Source organism: Pocillopora damicornis, chromosome 13 (assembly GCF_964200805.1).
Source record: "Pocillopora damicornis chromosome 13, jaPocDami1.2, whole genome shotgun sequence".
Lineage (NCBI taxonomy): Eukaryota > Metazoa > Cnidaria > Anthozoa > Scleractinia > Pocilloporidae > Pocillopora > Pocillopora damicornis.
The window spans coordinates 15,893,790-15,911,073 of record NC_142682.1 but is presented as its reverse complement, the minus strand read 5'-3'; the positions used below and the strand labels follow the sequence as shown (position 1 = coordinate 15,911,073).

The 17,284-nt window shown below is 42.0% G+C and overlaps 4 protein-coding genes across 13 annotated transcripts in view; 3 read left to right on the top strand and 1 right to left on the bottom strand.

Annotated features, from left to right (window-relative positions):
- Nucleotides 1-993: 993 nt before the first annotated feature.
- Nucleotides 994-8,185, top strand: LOC113684805 (ATP-binding cassette sub-family C member 4). The gene is made up of 6 exons (XM_027202206.2): nucleotides 994-1,539; nucleotides 2,276-2,655; nucleotides 3,420-4,795; nucleotides 5,192-5,762; nucleotides 6,201-6,337; nucleotides 6,706-8,185. The coding sequence occupies exons 1-6, from the start codon at nucleotides 994-996 to the stop codon at nucleotides 7,620-7,622; spliced, it is 3,927 nt and encodes a 1,308-aa protein (XP_027058007.2). The 3' UTR covers nucleotides 7,623-8,185.
- A 563-nt stretch (nucleotides 8,186-8,748) lies between these two features.
- Nucleotides 8,749-14,891, bottom strand: LOC149035693 (uncharacterized). 2 transcript variants are annotated; one of them, XM_089190920.1, is made up of 2 exons: nucleotides 14,753-14,891; nucleotides 8,749-10,649 (listed from the first exon to the last, which is right to left on the bottom strand). In XM_089190920.1, exon 2 carries the CDS (start codon nucleotides 10,591-10,593, stop codon nucleotides 9,661-9,663), a length of 933 nt encoding a protein of 310 aa, XP_089047046.1. In that variant the 5' UTR covers nucleotides 10,594-10,649; nucleotides 14,753-14,891; the 3' UTR covers nucleotides 8,749-9,660. The 2 variants fall into 2 exon arrangements, with proteins under 2 accessions (XP_089047046.1, XP_089047047.1); XM_089190921.1 differs by having other exon boundaries at nucleotides 14,574-14,753.
- The window catches only part of LOC149035689 (uncharacterized), a 31,523-nt gene continuing 25,480 nt past the window's right edge, over nucleotides 11,242-17,284 (top strand). For 4 of the 9 annotated variants that reach the window (XR_016182085.1, XR_016182084.1, XR_016182086.1 and 1 more), the window contains exons 1-2: nucleotides 11,242-11,836; nucleotides 12,181-12,251. Coding sequence is in view for 1 of the 9 variants with exons in the window: in XM_089190927.1 (XP_089047053.1) it covers nucleotides 11,719-11,836; nucleotides 12,181-12,251 (189 nt within the window). In the remaining 8 variants the exon portion in view is untranslated. The remainder of the gene's footprint in view (nucleotides 11,837-12,180; nucleotides 12,252-17,284) is intronic. The other 5 variants (XR_016182087.1, XM_089190927.1, XR_016182099.1 and 2 more) reach the window with 4 other exon arrangements.
- LOC149035692 (protein CFDP2-like) lies at nucleotides 15,113-15,781 on the top strand. Its single transcript, XM_089190926.1, has one exon. The coding sequence runs from the start codon at nucleotides 15,113-15,115 to the stop codon at nucleotides 15,779-15,781; it is 669 nt and encodes a 222-aa protein (XP_089047052.1).

Below are 17,284 nucleotides of genomic sequence, written 5' to 3'. Positions count from 1 at the left end.
CTTTGTGAATCAACCCGCAAAATCAAAGCTGCGAAAATATGTACGCAGATCTTTTTGAAAATCCAACACCTTGACCGGCACCGTCTGTTGTATGCCGCTTCGGCGGCAATTACTGTAAGAAACAATTGATAACCTAAACTATTTTGTTTTCGCCATGAACAGTTTCCTGTAATCAGCCATTTTGAAGAGCATCTGACAGGGGAAACGTGCGCTTCAAATTGCGTGGTATACATTGAGAAGAGACGGTAATAAAAAGGTAAGTTTATTTTTTTGTTATATATTTTCATTTAGAATAACATTTTCACCCACCTCTCTCGTATCTTTTTAAAACATGGATCGGGGAGATTGAACGGGAAGATCAAGTCCCTTAAGACGTCACGAAGACTATGCACCATGTGATCATGCAAGCGCAGTAAAAGCTGCAATGAGATAACAACCGAGCTATTCAAACAAAATTCGGACATCGGTTTTCATATTACCGTAACATTTTAGTACGCTTGATTTTCACACTTTTTCTGTGAGTATTCCTCTGAAATGTTTAGAAGTTAAACTAGTTGAAATCTCATACAGAATTCAGTCTCTTAAAACAAAGAAATGGCAACGGACAGAATATGTATGTTCGCAAGTTTTGATGGTGGTTTCACATAATATTTTCCTGGTGTTGAATTTTGTAACCCCTCTATCTCAGTTTATTTTTATCCTTAATTGAAATTGGCTTCATGATTTCGACCAATTTAAGAAAAACCCACGACAACTGTCTTGAGAGAAGTCTGTTAGGCCTTTCTAATACCTAAAGTCGGTGCGCACAAAGTTCTTCCTTGTTAATTCACGGTAAGAGTAAAAGTTAAACTATGATATTCCCCTGCAACATTTCTTTCCTCTACTCATAGGTCGTTTCTGAGGCGACATTCCCTACGGACTCACGACGTAGAAGTGTATCCGGCCCGTCCTTAATCTAATCCTGATTTACTCACAGAAGAAACCTCATTAAGTATGCAGTCTTCATATGACAAATCGTGGAAATATTCCCTGTTTATGAAAAATCCTAAGGAACGCGCGGGAATTTTGTCTCGTCTCTTCTTCTCCTGGATGAACAACTTAATGAACATCGGCAACAAACGGGTTTTAGAACACAGCGACCTTTACCCACTTCTAGATGAGGACAGATGCAAAGGTCTAACGGAAAAGCTGGAACAAACATGGCACGAGGAAATACGAAACTCGCACATCAAGGGACGAAAGGCACGACTTTCCAGGGCAATGATGAAGGTTTTACTGTGGAGCGACTTCGCCTTAGCAGGTCTCTCTCTTTTCATCGCCGTGGCCTGTAATATTCTACAGCCTCTGTTACTTGGCCTTCTGTTATCTTCAATGCTGCATGGTGGGAATGTGCAATACGACCGCTGGCTGTGTTTGTTTGCTGGTGGGCTCTGTTGCAGTGCTTTGTTTCACGTACTGGCCATGAATCAGTATCAGAGCAAGGTGGACTACATGGGCATGCGCTGGAGGGCAGCTGCCATTGGTGTCATTTACAAGAAGGTACAAACGATTTTAAAAGGGCAAGATACTTAACTTAAGAAAATTAGGTGTAGACCGCAAGGAGAATTCCATCGTAAATCAGAAACCTGCCGCCAGATCAACCTATTCCTAAACTGTCTCTATTGTGGTGGAACCTAGCCACCAGGTTCTCCCTTACCTAAAAAGAGAAATCCCTGGGAACGAGTTTGACTGTTAAGATGAAATGTGTTTGTCCAACATTATTAAAAGCATTTTTATAGAGAATTGAAACTCGCGAAAAGGCCTAGTCATTAATCAACAGATAGATTGCATGTTGCTATACATCTCAGCGTCTGTTGAGTCAAAAATCTCAGATGACGTTGAAATCTGTTAAGAGCAAAAAAGTGGCTTTTGAAGCGACGCTTCCTTGATGAATATGCTAAAATGATAATTTAGCACTGGTTCAGTCAATATCGCGGACGAGATATGCATAAGATATGCATATATGATGAAAAAAGTGGTCTTTTGATTTTTTCGTATCGTTTACAAGTGGAATTACTGAAATTATATTTTTAGATGTGTTAAAAATATTTATACACAGAGTAACGTTTGAATTACGTGTATTTCGTGTCTTGCATGAATAACTCAATTTGACTGTTTCTTCGAGCTTTAATTCCAGCGCTCTGAATCGTGGCAAAAAGGATGAAATAACAACTTATATGAGAAATGAATATCTCAACTTTTCTTGCATTCTTCTTTAAATATTTATTTTTTCAAGATTTTCAAGTTACGGCTCAAAGATCTCACGCGGGTCCAACCTGGTCACATCATCGCTTTGATTACCCATGATGCTCAGCGCCTGGATCAAATCTTTCAGAAAGTGGGATACACTCTGCAGGGGCTCGTAGAACTTGTCACCGTGACGGCCCTGATCTGGCGCCTTGTTGGTTTCCAAGCTGTATCCGGTATCATTTTCTTAATCTTCCTTCTGGCCTATTACATCGGTATGTGGGACGTATGTATGAAATTACGCCTGCGCATTGCACGTTGGACGGAGCGGAGAATGGGAGTTATGAAACACATTGTTAATGGAATCCGCGCAATCAAGATGAACACGTGGGAATGGCCTTACAAGAGGAAAGTGGAAGAGATACGAAGGTATGAGAGATCCCGTATGACGCGATGAGAACATTTGAGTAAGTGAACAGAGATGCAGAAAAAATGTAGAAAAATTTATAAACAGCTGATAACTCTTACAGCAAGAGTCTTCTTTGGTTCTAGACGTTGGGAGTTAAGATCAGCAGAGTTATTGTTTTGTGTTCTTAGGAAGAACCTTCGCTCTTCACCCAGGAATTTTAATAAATATTGGTGAACTACCAAGGAAACAAGAGAAAATGCTGGGGGGGAGGGGGGGGGGAGACCTTGGTGGGCAGAACAGTAACCCGTGATGGATTGGTGTCCCATTCAGGGGGAGTTGCAATTCTCATAGTCGCATAATATAACAGAAACCGCAATAAGCCACGGTAGGGGCACCACATTTCTCTATTGAGACATAGCCCTTTTACCATACGATAGTCATTGAGATTTGGAAGTCTACGAAAGAAAGTTATGCTTTATATAATAATCGTGCTCCATAGTTCAGTGGAGTTTCTCTGCCTTCAAGGGAATCTATTTAACAAAAACTATTCCAGATACCAAGTATACGAAATTTGCATCAGTGGGAACTGTCAAGGTACTTTCGGAATGTGACATTTTGGCTACCTCAGCATAAAGGATTCTTTTGCCTCGCTACTTAAACATGTTTAAACAGACAGGCACAACTAATTCTCAATTAGCATTCTGAGTTAGTTAGTTTCAGTTGCTGATAAATGTAGTCGCCCTCGAAAATATTCATCTACTGAATAAATCTTGATCTTCAACAGGAAGGAACTACAGTATGTCCGCCAAAAGAGTGCCATCTTATCAACGTTTGAGACTTTTCTTCACACAAGCTCCATTGTGGCGTGTTTCATATCTCTAACAGTTCTCATCATCACAGGAGTGGAGTTGTCTACTTACAGTATCTTCATGGTCCTCGCACTGATAAGGACAATCCGTCTGTCTGCCTCATCCAAGTTTGCCGCCGGTGTCAATTTCATCGGTGCCGTGACGGGATCCTTAGGGAGAATTCAAACATTTCTGGAGCTCGAGGAATCTGTGTACTCGGAAGACACGTACAGCAGGAAGAGAACCCGCTCGAAAATCCGCTCCTTCTTAGATTTGACTGACGCTGAGATGTCTAAGTACCTGTCTGCGGAAGACGTGACAAAGATCTCCAATGACATAAGATCTGGAAAGAGCGTCCCACAGTATGAGCCTGTACTGATCAAGCAAAGATCTCTCGATGCACCCGACAATCCTTCGAATGATATTCATGTGACCTTTGAAAACGTGTCTTGTCATTGGGGAGGCGGAAATAAGTCTGTCGTGCTGAGGAACATTACTTTCAGGGCGGCTAGCAAGGAACTGACTTTAATCAACGGTCCTGCAGGGTGCGGAAAATCCTCCCTCCTTGCAGCTATCCTTGGGGAACTTCCTCCAACTGAGGGATACATCTCCTGCGTGGGAAAGATTGCGTATGTGCCTCAGATACCTTGGATTTTCTCCAACACCCTTCGTGAAAACATTTTGTTTGGTAAGCCGTACAATCCGTTCAGGTATCAGGCCATAGTTAATGCGTGCAACTTACAGAAGGACATTGACAAGCTTTCGGATGGCGACCTGACTTTCGTGGGGAACAATGGCCTCAGTTTGACAGAAGATCAGAAAGCTCGCATGGGAATTGCAAGGGCAGCATATTCAGACGCCGATATTTATCTGTTGGACGACCCCTTTGCACCTGTCGATGCAAGAGTCGCTGAGCAGGTTTTTGGTAAATGCGTGTGCGGGCTGCTTTCAAAAAGAATACGAATTCTAGCGAGCCGCCAATTACAATACGTTGAGCGAGCGGATCAAATTTTGACCATGCGCGCTGGGACAATTGTAAACGAAGTTACGTCACAGGTGATGGGATACCGGTCCGTGAAGCTCCACTCGCCTGGAGAATCCCGTGAGAGGGAGAGAAAGTGTCCGAGTAACAAGACGGTGGAATTTGCTATCGAAGAGGAAATCCAAGAAAAGTATCGCACACGTTCGAACCTGTTTGAAGAAGAAGAAATGATGGGGCCTGTGTCATGCACAATTCTGTGGAATTATCTCAGAACCGGCGCCTGTCTACCATTCATCGTTGTATTTGCACTGTTTACCTTCGTCGTTCAAGGTAAGAAATACAAGAAATAAAGTCTTACCGCAAATACAGGGATAATTCAGGATCAAGGTTCTAAACCAGTAGTAGAGTAAGTGTGAGGATCGTCCATGACAAGCATCTCCCTGAAATTTTAGGGGTATTCTGTAATATTTCGCTATAGTTAATAAACACTTTCTTACTAATGAAGAGCGAAACACGTGCATCCTAAGAACTCCTGATTTTTCCATAGGGGTGCACGATTGTTAGCATAACGAAAACTGATTCGAACCAATTTTTCCACAAACTTATATCAGCTTGCTTAGCAAGATCGGCATCGCTCTACTGCTTTCATTTAGCTTTACCTTTACCTATTTAATGAATGCGACTAAAAAAAGTTCGGGGATAGGTAAAATTCTCTTTGTTCTACAGGAGCCATTCTCATCCCGGACATGTGGCTATTGCGCATGAGTGAGTCTGCTACTCTGTTGAACCTCGATCAGACCACTTGGTATATTTATGCCGCTATGGTGGGCGGAGTATTCATGCTGTCAATCATGCGTGCTTCGTTTTTCTTCGCTACCACCTTACGTTCATCCGAACGCCTTCACCAGAATATGGTTGTTTCTATTCTTCGTGCACCAGTCTTATTTTTTGACACGAATTCAGCCATTAGCATTTTGAACCGCTTCTCAAAAGATATCGGGTGCATGGAAGAACTTTTACCAAGTGTATTTCTGCGCGCCATTCAGATAACCCTATTCGCCATCTCAGCCTTTCTCCTCCCAGTGGTTCTCAATCCGAGCGTACTTTTAGGTGGAATACCGCTGTTCGTTTTGTTTCTCTTATTATGGGCTTACTCTCTCAAAACCGCGCGCCAAGTTAGAAGACTGGAGATCAGCTCTCGAAAGCCAGTGGTATCTCATTTCTCGGAGACATTGATGGGACTGGTGACGATCAGGACTCACAGTATGCAGAAGTCCTTCACAGAGGATTTCTATGGGTTCGTGTAAATTTTTTCAATTACATTTTGCATAACATGATTTAGTATTATCTGACGCTATCTTAAACGCTGCCTCGTCATCAACTACACCGACACTAAATGACTAAGTAACTTAAACCAACACCTAATGGTGTCTGTATATATTTAACTTGAATAATTCCGGCTATTACTACTTTAAAAACAGTACTTTAATACTGACAGTCGAATGTCTCTGCATTGGTACTCTTCTAAAGGTGTATTTTTAAGGGATCAAAGACAAAGGAAAGCTAATGAGTTATGCTACTCTTTCCTGTGTGTCTTGGGAAACTTTTTACGTTCGGAATTTAAACATATGAAAGCCTTGTCTCTCTCTTTTTCCAAGGACCATGACACAATAATAATTCTATTATGTGATAATTATTCATATCATAATAAAACTCGCGGTTTGATTTCTGTTAGTTACCAAGATTCACACAGTCAAGGATGGTGCATGACTACCTCATGTTGGAGCTGGATCGGGTTCCGCCTCGACTCAGTGTGCGTAGTATTCATTGTTTCAGTGGTTGCTGGAGCGTTTTATGTGAAGCTGGATGCAGGTATTTTTGAATGAAAGTAACTGCCGCCTTTTTCATACGGTAAATTGTTTTTAGAATGTTTTACGGAAAGCTACAGAAACAAAATGAACTGGTCAGGAAGCCGGTACCTGCTTCTCTGTACCTTAAATTTTGATTGTAAAATATAGCTTTGGGCCCTTCAATTTACCTGGACTTTTAAAATTTGACAATCGGGCCCCTGGACTCAGATTATTTAAAGATAATATGTAATATCTATTTGGCATCGCCTGAAATCGATTGTATCGACTGGTTACCTCGGGAAACAGTACGATTACTTTGTGAGGGTGACTTGATAAACATTTAAGAGATTTTGTTACTAAAAGTCTAATCCTATCTTTAAACTGTTTCAGCCAGCACCATTCTGTCACTGATCTACACCCTTCAGTTGTTGAATGATGTGTCGCAAAATGGCGTCAAACGTTCCTTTGAAGTTGAAAATTATATGAGTGCTGTTTATCGCAACTTGGCCTGCGCAGAGATTGTACCAGAACCTGGATACGCCATGGAGATCCAGCCTCCAGTGCCATGGCCAAAAGACGGCGCAGTTTCCTTCGAAAACATCTCCTTGAGCTACAGTAGAGAAGGGTCCAGGGTATTAAAAGAAATCTCCTTTGATGTGTACCCTGGGGAGAGGTTTGGCATCACAGGACGTCCAGGAGCTGGAAAGTCGTCTATCATAAATGCACTGTTTCGATTGGTCCCGGACTGTGCAGGTAAGATAATGATTGACGATGTCACTATTAACAACCTTGACCTTCAAAGGAGTAGGCGTGGCATTTCAATTATTACCAAGGAGCCAATCCTCTTCATGGGCACACTACGCATGAACGTGGATCCATTCCTTAGCCATACCGAGAGGGAGATCTGGGAAGTTCTTGAGAAATGTCATTTGAAGTCCTGGGTCGAGAGCCTTCCCAAACAGTTGCAACAGGACCTCGCGGATTGTGGAGCTACCCTGGGTCCAAGTGAGCGCCAACTCATCTCCTTTGCACGTGCGCTTCTTCAGAAAAACAAAGTCATCGTAATAGACGAGGTGTCGTCCACTGTGGATTACAGAACGGATCGCCTCATTCAAGAAATTATCCGAAACTGCCTCCTTGACAGCACTGTCATTACCATTCCTCATCGTCTGAGCACGATTATTGATTACAATCGTGTGATGGTGCTTGACCGCGGAAAAATCGTGGAGCTGGACAAACCGGAAGTGTTATTGAAGAAGGATGCAGGTTACTTCGCGCATTTGTATGGAAATCAATGCCCATCGTAATCTCTTGTGCGCAGACCTCCTGCGTCTACCCACACAAGTTGGACCTTGGTGCGAGATCTAGTGAGTTTTATCTCATTCTACAATAGGGAGTATATATAGTTATAAGATAGCTAAGGGAAACTATAGTGAGTGCGAAGATTTCAATCTTCTTTGATAGCCTAATTACTTAAATAAGAACAAATTCTGTTTTTGACAATTAAGATTACTCGTGTAGTCAGTCGTAGTACATAAGGGTACTTTTCTCCTGATCTAAAAAATATTTTTTATTATTTTTGTGACACTATAATAACCATGATCTTTGAAGGTTGATTTTTTGCTAAAATGCCACTGGTTAAAAAATTATAACGTCAAAAGTACCTTGTTTTTTTCGCCAATGACAGATTAATCTAAATATTGAAGTTCATTCGATCTACGCCAATGCATCAAAATGTCAGTTTTGGTTGCCATGATAAAATAGGTTAAATATGAACTGGAAAGCAGAGTTTCGTAATTTCGTTATATGATATTTAAATCATGATCAAGCTAAGAACTGAATAAACTGTTGTCACAAGTGATTTTCCTCGTTAAACGTCCGTATTATTGGTTTCCCTTACGGCCCTCCATTTCATTAGTCGCAATGCGCAATGAGTTATGGCTCTGTTGCATGTACTCGCAATGTTGTATTGTTATCTGCCACATGCACTGCAATCGCGCATTACGTTTTGTGTACATGTTGTTATTTCCGCTGTGCTCCCGTTGCGGTGCTCGCTATGAGCCCTTTAACTCCCAGAAGTGATTAACATGTAACTTCTCCCTGTAATATCTATACATTATTCAGCAAAAAGGTTACGAGAATACTCTAACATGTTAAGTAGAAGTTGTTATTTTGATCTAACTCCAGATTCTCTTAAATAATTTACAAGGAAATGTGTAGCAGCCAGAGGGGAGAATTAACAATCAAATCTTGGGTGTTAAAGGGTTATTAGATTGTGTTGGATGCCAAGAACCGATTATAACCTGATTTTTGAGAAGTCAAAGCCATCTGCGCAGTTCCTCGACTACACCACCATCTAAGTAAGTATTCAGGCCCGCTCACCGACATGACGATAGCAAGAGAATGAATTGGAAAGATGTTGGTGACAGTCCATATAGGCAACTTACTTTATTGAACGGAAGCATTTTGCAATGAGATAAAACTCTTTTTCATATCTATTTGATAGCTCAACCCTAATTCTAAACAATTACATTAAAGCAATAAAACTAAATGACAGCTGAACACATGTTCCAAGATGATAAAAACCAGAAGAAATCAATATGTTAAGCTGATGTTTCTAAAAGGTATCATGAAAGGGTTTCCCCCAAGAAAAATACTTAAAAGGAAGTCTGCCAAAAATTAGCAATTAACTATTCTAAGAAGTATTTCCTTGTATGATGAAGTTTACTCAAAGCCAAACCCTTCGGAAAAACAACCTGAGTTATGCGTTAATTCTTAAAGAGCTTTCATCAGAGCATATATAATAACCAGTCTTAAAACTAAACGATGAACAGGAAACAATAGGATCCCGCCGAAGGTGACTAAATTAATTTATAGAACTATAATCATAGATAATAAGTCTACTCTAAAATTTTCAGAAATTTCCTCAAAGCCGATTACGGATCCGCTTGTCTGTATTAAATCTAATTAGAAGATGTAAAAGTAGCTCCTCGAGATGATTATATTAGTTTTGCGATAACCCTAAACGTGCTATCACCATATAGCATAATAACCACTCTTGTAACTAAACAATGAAAAGGAAACAGTAAATTCCCTTTTTCATCGAAAATTACCGCTGAAGGTGACGACAATGATTCATTAGGGACTGGTCTTTATTTATCGGCCATGGGGGTGGAGGAGTTTGGCAGTTCATCGGCAGTCAATTTTCTGTAGTCCGCCCTTTGTACTCTGTTGGCGACGACTGACCCCCCCCCCCCCTTCTCCCTGAAAATCACGTGATCCTCCAAAATCCTTCGCCCCACCCCAGGCGAAAAATACTAACTGATCCCTTGAAAAAAGGAATGATTATACTTTTGTTTCAGCCGGAAGTTGTGTTTCCGGCTTCGCTACTGTGAGATACTCACTTTCTTGCACTGGAAGTGGCAGTTGATTAGACTTTTCGTCCTTGGCTGGCCTTATACTCCCCTGTACATCAAGCCTTTCCACATCATTATTGCCAGGCTTTTTACATGCTTGCCTTGTACGTCTTTTTTTCACGATAAGGATAAGCGCCACCAGCACCAAGATCATTAATGGAATTCCAATTGCAACGCCGATCATCTTACCATGTGATGAAGAAACATCTTCCGTGGAAGCTGAATCCTTTTTAAAGTGCTCTGTGACTGGAGTGGACGCTTGCACTTTTGTTAAGGTTGCCGATGATGAGGCGGAGAGATTGGCCTCCGCGTCAAGTACCCTTGTACTGACACTCACATTAGCTATCACCTTGCTACACTTCTCTGATCTAAGCTCGCTGCACTGCTTGTTTTTAGGCACCCCCGGCACTTGACACTCTGGCTCAATGATGTCGTCCGTATCGTTGCAGCAAGCGGAACACGGTCTACACATGCTAAGCATATCTTCTGGGTAAGCTCCAAGCTTACAGTTCGTCCCGCACACTGCCTCAGAGGTCAAGGTGCAAGGGCTGATAGTCTCTCGATATTCTCCACAATTCATACAACTCTTGCACGCCCCGGCTTCGCTCTTAGATGAATAAGTTCTGCCTAGCTCACATGGCTTACAAACGATGGGTGTCTGTGGCGATATTATATCACCACATTCCACAGAGAGACCTTGCCCCGCCGGACACACCAAGCAGTCCTGGCACTGAACTTGCCCCGTTACTGAATCCCAGATGGTTATACTGTTACCTGGACATGATGAGGCGGAGACAGACATCCAGAAGACAGACACCACGGTCATGTATGGTATGCCGAAAAGTCGATTAGAAGAGCACATCAGAAATCTCAAAGCTAAAACTTTTAGAGCTGTTCAATTCAGGGCTTGGGGTCGTGCTGAAAAAGAAAGTCATTTTGAGTCAAGTGAGCTCAAAAGCAGCTGCTTTATTGGCAACAGATGGGTTGGTCAGAAGAACAAACGTGAGTAAGATCTGAAACATTGAGCGACAACGCGGCATTACAATTTAATAGTTGGTAGGATGTCCGCATGCAGTAGGATATGTCATGATATCGATTCATCTGTATTATCAGCTGGTAAGACCCCTATTTCCTCGAATAAAACATGGTGTTCGGCTAATAGGTAACATCCTCATTAAAAGGAAAGGTGCTTAATTGGAAGGCATTGATTATTGCTGGAGCTAAAAAGCCCTCAAATGAGAGAAACAGAAAGGTTTTCCTTCTGCCCCTTTTATCATTTTAACCAGAAAAGACATTAGGAGGGGAGATGGCGCCTAATGGAGAGTGGGTGCTAATTTCCCATTTTGGTCAAGGTGTGTAAACGTCTGAGTCCTTGTCGGTTGCAAATCGTATCGTATCGTATCGATCGGTGGCGAAAATCAAATGCGATATAAACCAACGATCAAGTTCGCAACGATCAACGATTAATTAGTGGACATTTGATTTGATAAACTTTAACATAAAGCAAGTTTATTGATTAATGAATTCACAACGAAAATCAACAGCATCCCCTTCTTGGAGTTTTCATATTGGGTCAAAGAAATGCATCAAAGAAAGGCCCTTACATTGTTTAAAGCCTTGCTTAAATTAAAGCGAACTGAGTCCTGAAATCTTGGATCGCTTGCTAACGATAGTGTTTTGATTTCCTTTCGGGAATCCAGCGAACTGAAATATAACAGTAAATTTTCCCAAATACATCGATTAAAAACAAGACAGGGACCTGGTTATCCTGGAAACGAGTTCTGAAATCATTCCAAACAGCATTATCTCGTTTACAAGTGCGCAACTAATGCAAATCCCAGGCGTTTTGATTGCGACGGGGAAACCAACGAAATGATGAGGAGGACGGAAACGCGAACACTAGAAGTCGAAGAAGAGTCGTGTCCAGACTCTCCGCGCGCTCTTCCGTTCTCAAATGACGCTCCCGTTCTCTTGTTAAATCTCTTGTATGGATGGACGACGGCTCCCTTCCTTAGAAAGAGAGGAAGCTCCCAGAGGCATTTCATCGTTTGAGCAGAGTCGGATAGAGATCACACAGTTTGCGATTCCTTTTGTCTTCAGAAAAGGTAACAAAAAGCTCAGAATCTATAATGATTATGGCCTTCTAAGATCTAACACGCTTCACGACAACGTGAAGGCAATAAGCTGGGATCAAAGCTGATTCGACATTCCTTAAATGATCATAACCGCAAGGGAACCACTATACAGCGCTTCCAACCATACAGGTTGTATGTGTTTAGAGGCAAATGTATGAAGCAGTTGAACCTAAATGTTTTAAGTCTATCTGGGTAAAGTCATTCAACACGAATGGACCAGAAGAAAGTGAGATTTCGGTATCGTCTTAAAATCGTTTCACATCTAAGCCTCTATGTCAGCTAAGGTATAAAGCAATTTTATATTCCGTTTACAGCTGTAGATTTTGGGTTTCCCAAATGCGGTAATGACACGCGACACGCGGGTTATCGGGAAGATTTTTTTAAGGTCAGTCGCAAACAAATAAAGTTTTCTGATTTTGGTTGTTGCGCACTTGCGTTACAAATCGTCAAAAACTGACGAATGGTGTCAATCATCACTGTGACATTTTTTACCTTCAGTGGTTCCGGAAGTTGAAACCGTACATTGCGCAATTGACGTGAGTCGGTTAGAGGCATTCAGGCTCCTTTTATTTTTTCCATCTGTTTGTGCATACAGCAATTAGATAAGAACAAGATTTGTTTTAAAAAGTTTTTAAGGCCTAAACCATTCTGAGAAGGAAAGATAAATAATTGAAAATTGGAGGGCATTTGTGACCCTTGTAAAAAATATCTTGCATACCGTGACCGCGGAGAACATCTTTAAAATTTACCTACACTACTAAAATTGCGGCGAACACAATTCGAACTGGATAAAATGTGAGACTTGTGAGGAAAGCTAGTAAATTTAGACAAGGCCAGGAACAGAACATCTCACCAGGACAGTGAGCATTTCGATTGAAAAAAGGAAAACAAAATACAAATAAGTCATATTTCCGGCTCATGTAGCAAAGTCACGAAATTACACCAGCTGGCTTACAGGCCCGCCGTAAACAGAAAAGTTCGAGTCATGATTCTGAATAACAACCAGCCTAGTGGCGACATGAAATTCTGAATTAACTCAGTCACAGTTTCTCGGGGAAAGGTTGAAATTAATCTTGAATATCAGGAATATACTATAAAACAGCGAACGCAACAGTGAAAGTGATTGATTCGCGTGACCACTATGGTTAAATGTCTCTTCTCATTTTCAGCTGATTCAATGAAACTTTGAGTTTCCGTTTCTTGTACAGTCACTCTATTCTCTTTTGTTATTCTACCTTTGGACGGAATTCGAACGCGTTCGAAAAGGAAATTGCAAAATAATCTTCAAGTTCTTTAAGCCTCAAAATCAATAAAGTTGAAACCGCAAGAATAAGAATGTTTTGCACATTCAGTGTTTCAGCAGTAAATGTACTTCATCGTCCATATCCCTCACTTGCGCAATCCAAGCACTTTGTCAGAAGATTCTTGTTGCTTGTTTCTTGATTCCTTCTCAACAATGGATGATTTACCAATAATCGGATCCTTGCTTTTGCGCACAGATTTTTGGGATCGCCACGTGGCAAACAATACAACTCGCTAAAAAGGAATGTATCATAAAAGATTTTTTCGACTTCCAAAAACGCGATTTTGATATGTTTGTGGAGTTTTTTGTTGTTTTCTTCTAATGTTCGATTCGGTCGATCGACACGTTAGCAAGAATAAAAAGCTAAGGGGTTGTCCTATCTGTCACTATGTGGGCACCCAGATCGCCAACAGGGAATTGCGATAAATTTAGGTCACGAGTTGCGAAACAAATCGCATAAGTCCTTTACCCTATATGGAAAGATTTTCTCAAACTTTCAACTACTCAAACACTAAAGTCGCGAAGCGCCAGATGCATTGAAAAGGATGTCATAAGCAATATATGCGCTTAGTCGGCAAAAACCAACGGCAAGTGATTGAATCAGTTAATGTTTGTAAGCTGCACATGAATTTTCCTCCTTCATCAAAGTTAATACAAAAGGTGATGTTATTATCATCAAATCACCTGCAAAATATTCTCGGGTCCATTAACAAAATTGTTTCAGCAATGTCTCAGACGTCTTAGGACAGCAACGTATAAAGAGTCTTTACTTTTACAAACCGCAAAAGATAGTCAGCGCTAAAAAAAGAGGTAAAATATCTCGTGATACATGTCGCAATCTTGCGACACAAAAGAATAGACTAGCATGCCCAGACAAATAACGTCCCTCTTGCCGCTGTCAAAGCGAGGATGTTGAACTCCCTGCGCAAAGTGGTCCAGTGGCACGCAACACACGGAATATAAGTCTTTTAGGAAGCTCTTATTTACGGTATAAAAAGAGCACAGTTTTCAGGTCTTGATTGAATCACTCGATCATTCTTAACGCAACCACTATTCCAAGCATCGAAACCCAAATACGGAAATACCAATCATGCCAATTCCATTACTATGCTCTTATTAAACCTCGGTGTTTCCCATACCATACTGAAACTGTTGCACAATATTTGAGATTGAAAGCTTTTAATGCTGTTCGTTTGCTTTCATCTTCTTTGGCACAAAAAAACCGAACAATTAAAAAAACACTAAAATTATTTTAAGGCTTAGACTTCCTAGGAAGTAAGAGATTTTCGAAAGGACATAAAACCTTGACTTACAACTTCATGAAGTCTCGCTGATGGAAGTTAGACGTAATTTTTTTTCTTGCTTAAAAAACCGGGGAAGGGAAAATGGAAAGAATCAGCCTACCTCTGTATGAAGTCTAAAATCGTCGAGCTAACACAGCAAATGGACTGTTAAAAGAACGCCTTTCTGATCACGAACACGCACATCGCAAAGAAATTGTGTCCCTTTGTCTGATGGTCTTTACCATGTAATAAGAGATTATACACTGTATACAGTTGAATCTGTATTAAGCAGTTACTCACCAGGAATGCTGGGGAAAAAGTGATCTTTGGACCCAGGACATAAAACAGGAAATAAACAAAACTAATCAAAAGGGTTACTCCCGAAGGATCGCCACCTTGTTGTGGTCGGCGGGCTTGAGTGCCTCAGAGACCCTTAGAGCCATGCCGGCGGGAGCTTCGTCTCATGGTAGGGCCACCTAAGCCGGACCGGTCGAAGGGTAGAGGTTCGATGAAGCGCGATCCACCGGTCCTCCAGGTTAGGGGTTTGGGCACAGAGCTAACAGCCCTGTCCCGTAAAACACCCACGTTACGGAAACGGCAACGAAGAAAATCATCACTACTGGGCGAGACGGGCTTTCAGAGTCATCGAAACATATTCGTATGAATGACAGTGGTGAAAGCCGAAAGGAAACCGCTGACAGGAAGATGGAAGTCTTGAGCGTCAAATGCAAGACCAGAATTGGATTCTGGAATGTAAGAACTGTATACGAGACAGGAAAGCTGGCTCAAGCCACAGCTGAGGTGGGACGTTACAACCTACACGTCTCTGGAATTAGTGAGAGCAGATGGACAGGTTCAGGCAGACACAAAATCAACACAGGAGAGACAGTGCTATATTCCGGAAGAGAAGACGATCAGCACCATGAGGGAGAAGCCATCATCCTCAAGAAAGGTCTCGAGAAGTGCCTGATGGAGTGGAAGCCAATCAACAGCAGGCTCTTAAAAGTAAGATTGAAAGGGAGACACATCAACACAACTATCATCCAGTGTTACGCACCAACAAACGACTCTGAGGAAGACAACAAGGACACTTTCTACGAACAGCTTCAAGCAGAACTGGAGGACACACCACGTCATGAGATGAAGATTATGATGGGAGATCTCAATGCAAAGGTTGGAAATTACAATAGGAACTACGAAAGGGCCATGGGGAAAGAAGGATATGGCACCATGAATGACAATGGAGAGAGGCTACTGGACATCTACACCACCCATGATTTTGTCATTGGAACGTTCTTTACACACCGGGACGTCCACAAGCTGACCTGATACTCCCCCAATGGAAGAGACGAGAACCAGATCGACCACCTGATGATCAATGGGATGTGGAGGCTATCACTGCTAGACGTCCGAGTGAGAAAAGGAGCTGATGTGGGAAGTGACCACCACCTTGTGACTGCTACACTGAAGCTGAAGCTAAGGAAGACCGGATCCAGTCCGAGAGAGCGACAACACTTCGGCGTGGTGAAGCTGCGAGACCTTAAACTAAAGACTGCCTTCACACTACAGCTGAAGAATAAGTTCCAGGTACTGGCAGATGCTGAAGACCAGACGCAAGAAGGCTCTGGAGATATCAATGCAAAGTGGCAACAGCTTAAGATACCCTACGAGCAGACCTGCAAAGCCTGCTTTGGAACAAAGCAGAAGAAAAGGAAGAAGTAGGTCACAGAGGATGCCTGACAAGTCATAGAGAACAGAAGAACTCTCAAGAAGAAAGTCTTGGGGGCCGAATTAGAGCAACTGAAAGAGAGATACAAGCAACAATGTAAGGAAGCGAACCGAACAGTGAAGAGGATGACAAAACAGACAAGCGGAGCCACATAAAAATGGACGGAACACTTCAATAAAGTTCTGAACAGAACACCACCACCAAAAGAGGCAGATATACAAGAGGCAGAGACAGACCTGGATGTCAACCCGATCCCCCAGGAAAAGAAGAGATCATAGCAGCTATCAAGTCCCTCAAGAACGAAAAATCCCCTAGACAAAATAATCTCAGTGCAGAAGTATTTAAAGCAGATCCACAGCTAGCAGTATACCTGCTCTTTACAGGTATCTGGGAGGGGAAGAATCACCTGAAGATTGGACAGAGGGAGTCATTGTGAAGATTCCGAAAAAACGTGCCCGCAACAACTACAATAACTGGCGAGGAATCGCCTTACTATCTGTACCCAGCAAGATCCTGGCCAAGATCATCATCCAGCAAATAGCCGACACAGTGGACCAACAACTGAGAAGAGAGCAGGTAGGGTTTTGGAAAGGAAAGGGATGCACAGATCAGATCTTAATCCTGTGTAACATCATAGAGTAGTGCACAGAGTGGCAGAGACAACTCTACATTAACTTTGAAGACTTTGAGAAGGCTTTTGATAGCGTGCACCGGGAAGTCTGTGGCGCATCCATCGGGCCTATGGGATACCACAGCAGATTATCGACATCATCAAAAGCTTCTACAACAACTTCACATGCAGAGTAGGCAACAGCGAAACCAACTTTGAAGTGAAGACTGGCGTCAGACAAGGCTTTACAATGTCGGCGATGCTCTTCAACATGAGTATTGACTGGATAATGAGGCGCACAACAGAAGATCAGTCACGGGGCATAAGTTAGATCCTCTCCTTAATGCTAGGGGACCTAGATTTTGCAGATGATCTTGCCTTGGTCTCCCATACTCAACAACACATGCAGGAAAAGACGACCCGACTCAGCACTTGCGCACAGCAAGTTGGCCTGACGATCAGCCAAAAGAAGACAGAAGTGATACTGCTGAGC

Excerpts from the sequence above, each read along its gene's own strand:
- LOC113684805 (XM_027202206.2), top strand. The coding sequence starts at position 994 with ATGCAGTCTTCATATGACAAATCGTGGAAATATTCCCTGTTTATGAAA. Across the intron at positions 1,540-2,275 it reads TTGGTGTCATTTACAAGAAG|ATTTTCAAGTTACGGCTCAA; the intron begins GTACAAACGATT and ends TATTTTTTCAAG. Across the intron at positions 5,763-6,200 it reads TTCACAGAGGATTTCTATGG|TTACCAAGATTCACACAGTC; the intron begins GTTCGTGTAAAT and ends GATTTCTGTTAG.
- LOC149035693 (XM_089190920.1), bottom strand. The coding sequence starts at position 10,593 with ATGTGCTCTTCTAATCGACTTTTCGGCATACCATACATGACCGTGGTG.
- LOC149035692 (XM_089190926.1), top strand. The coding sequence starts at position 15,113 with ATGAATGACAGTGGTGAAAGCCGAAAGGAAACCGCTGACAGGAAGATG.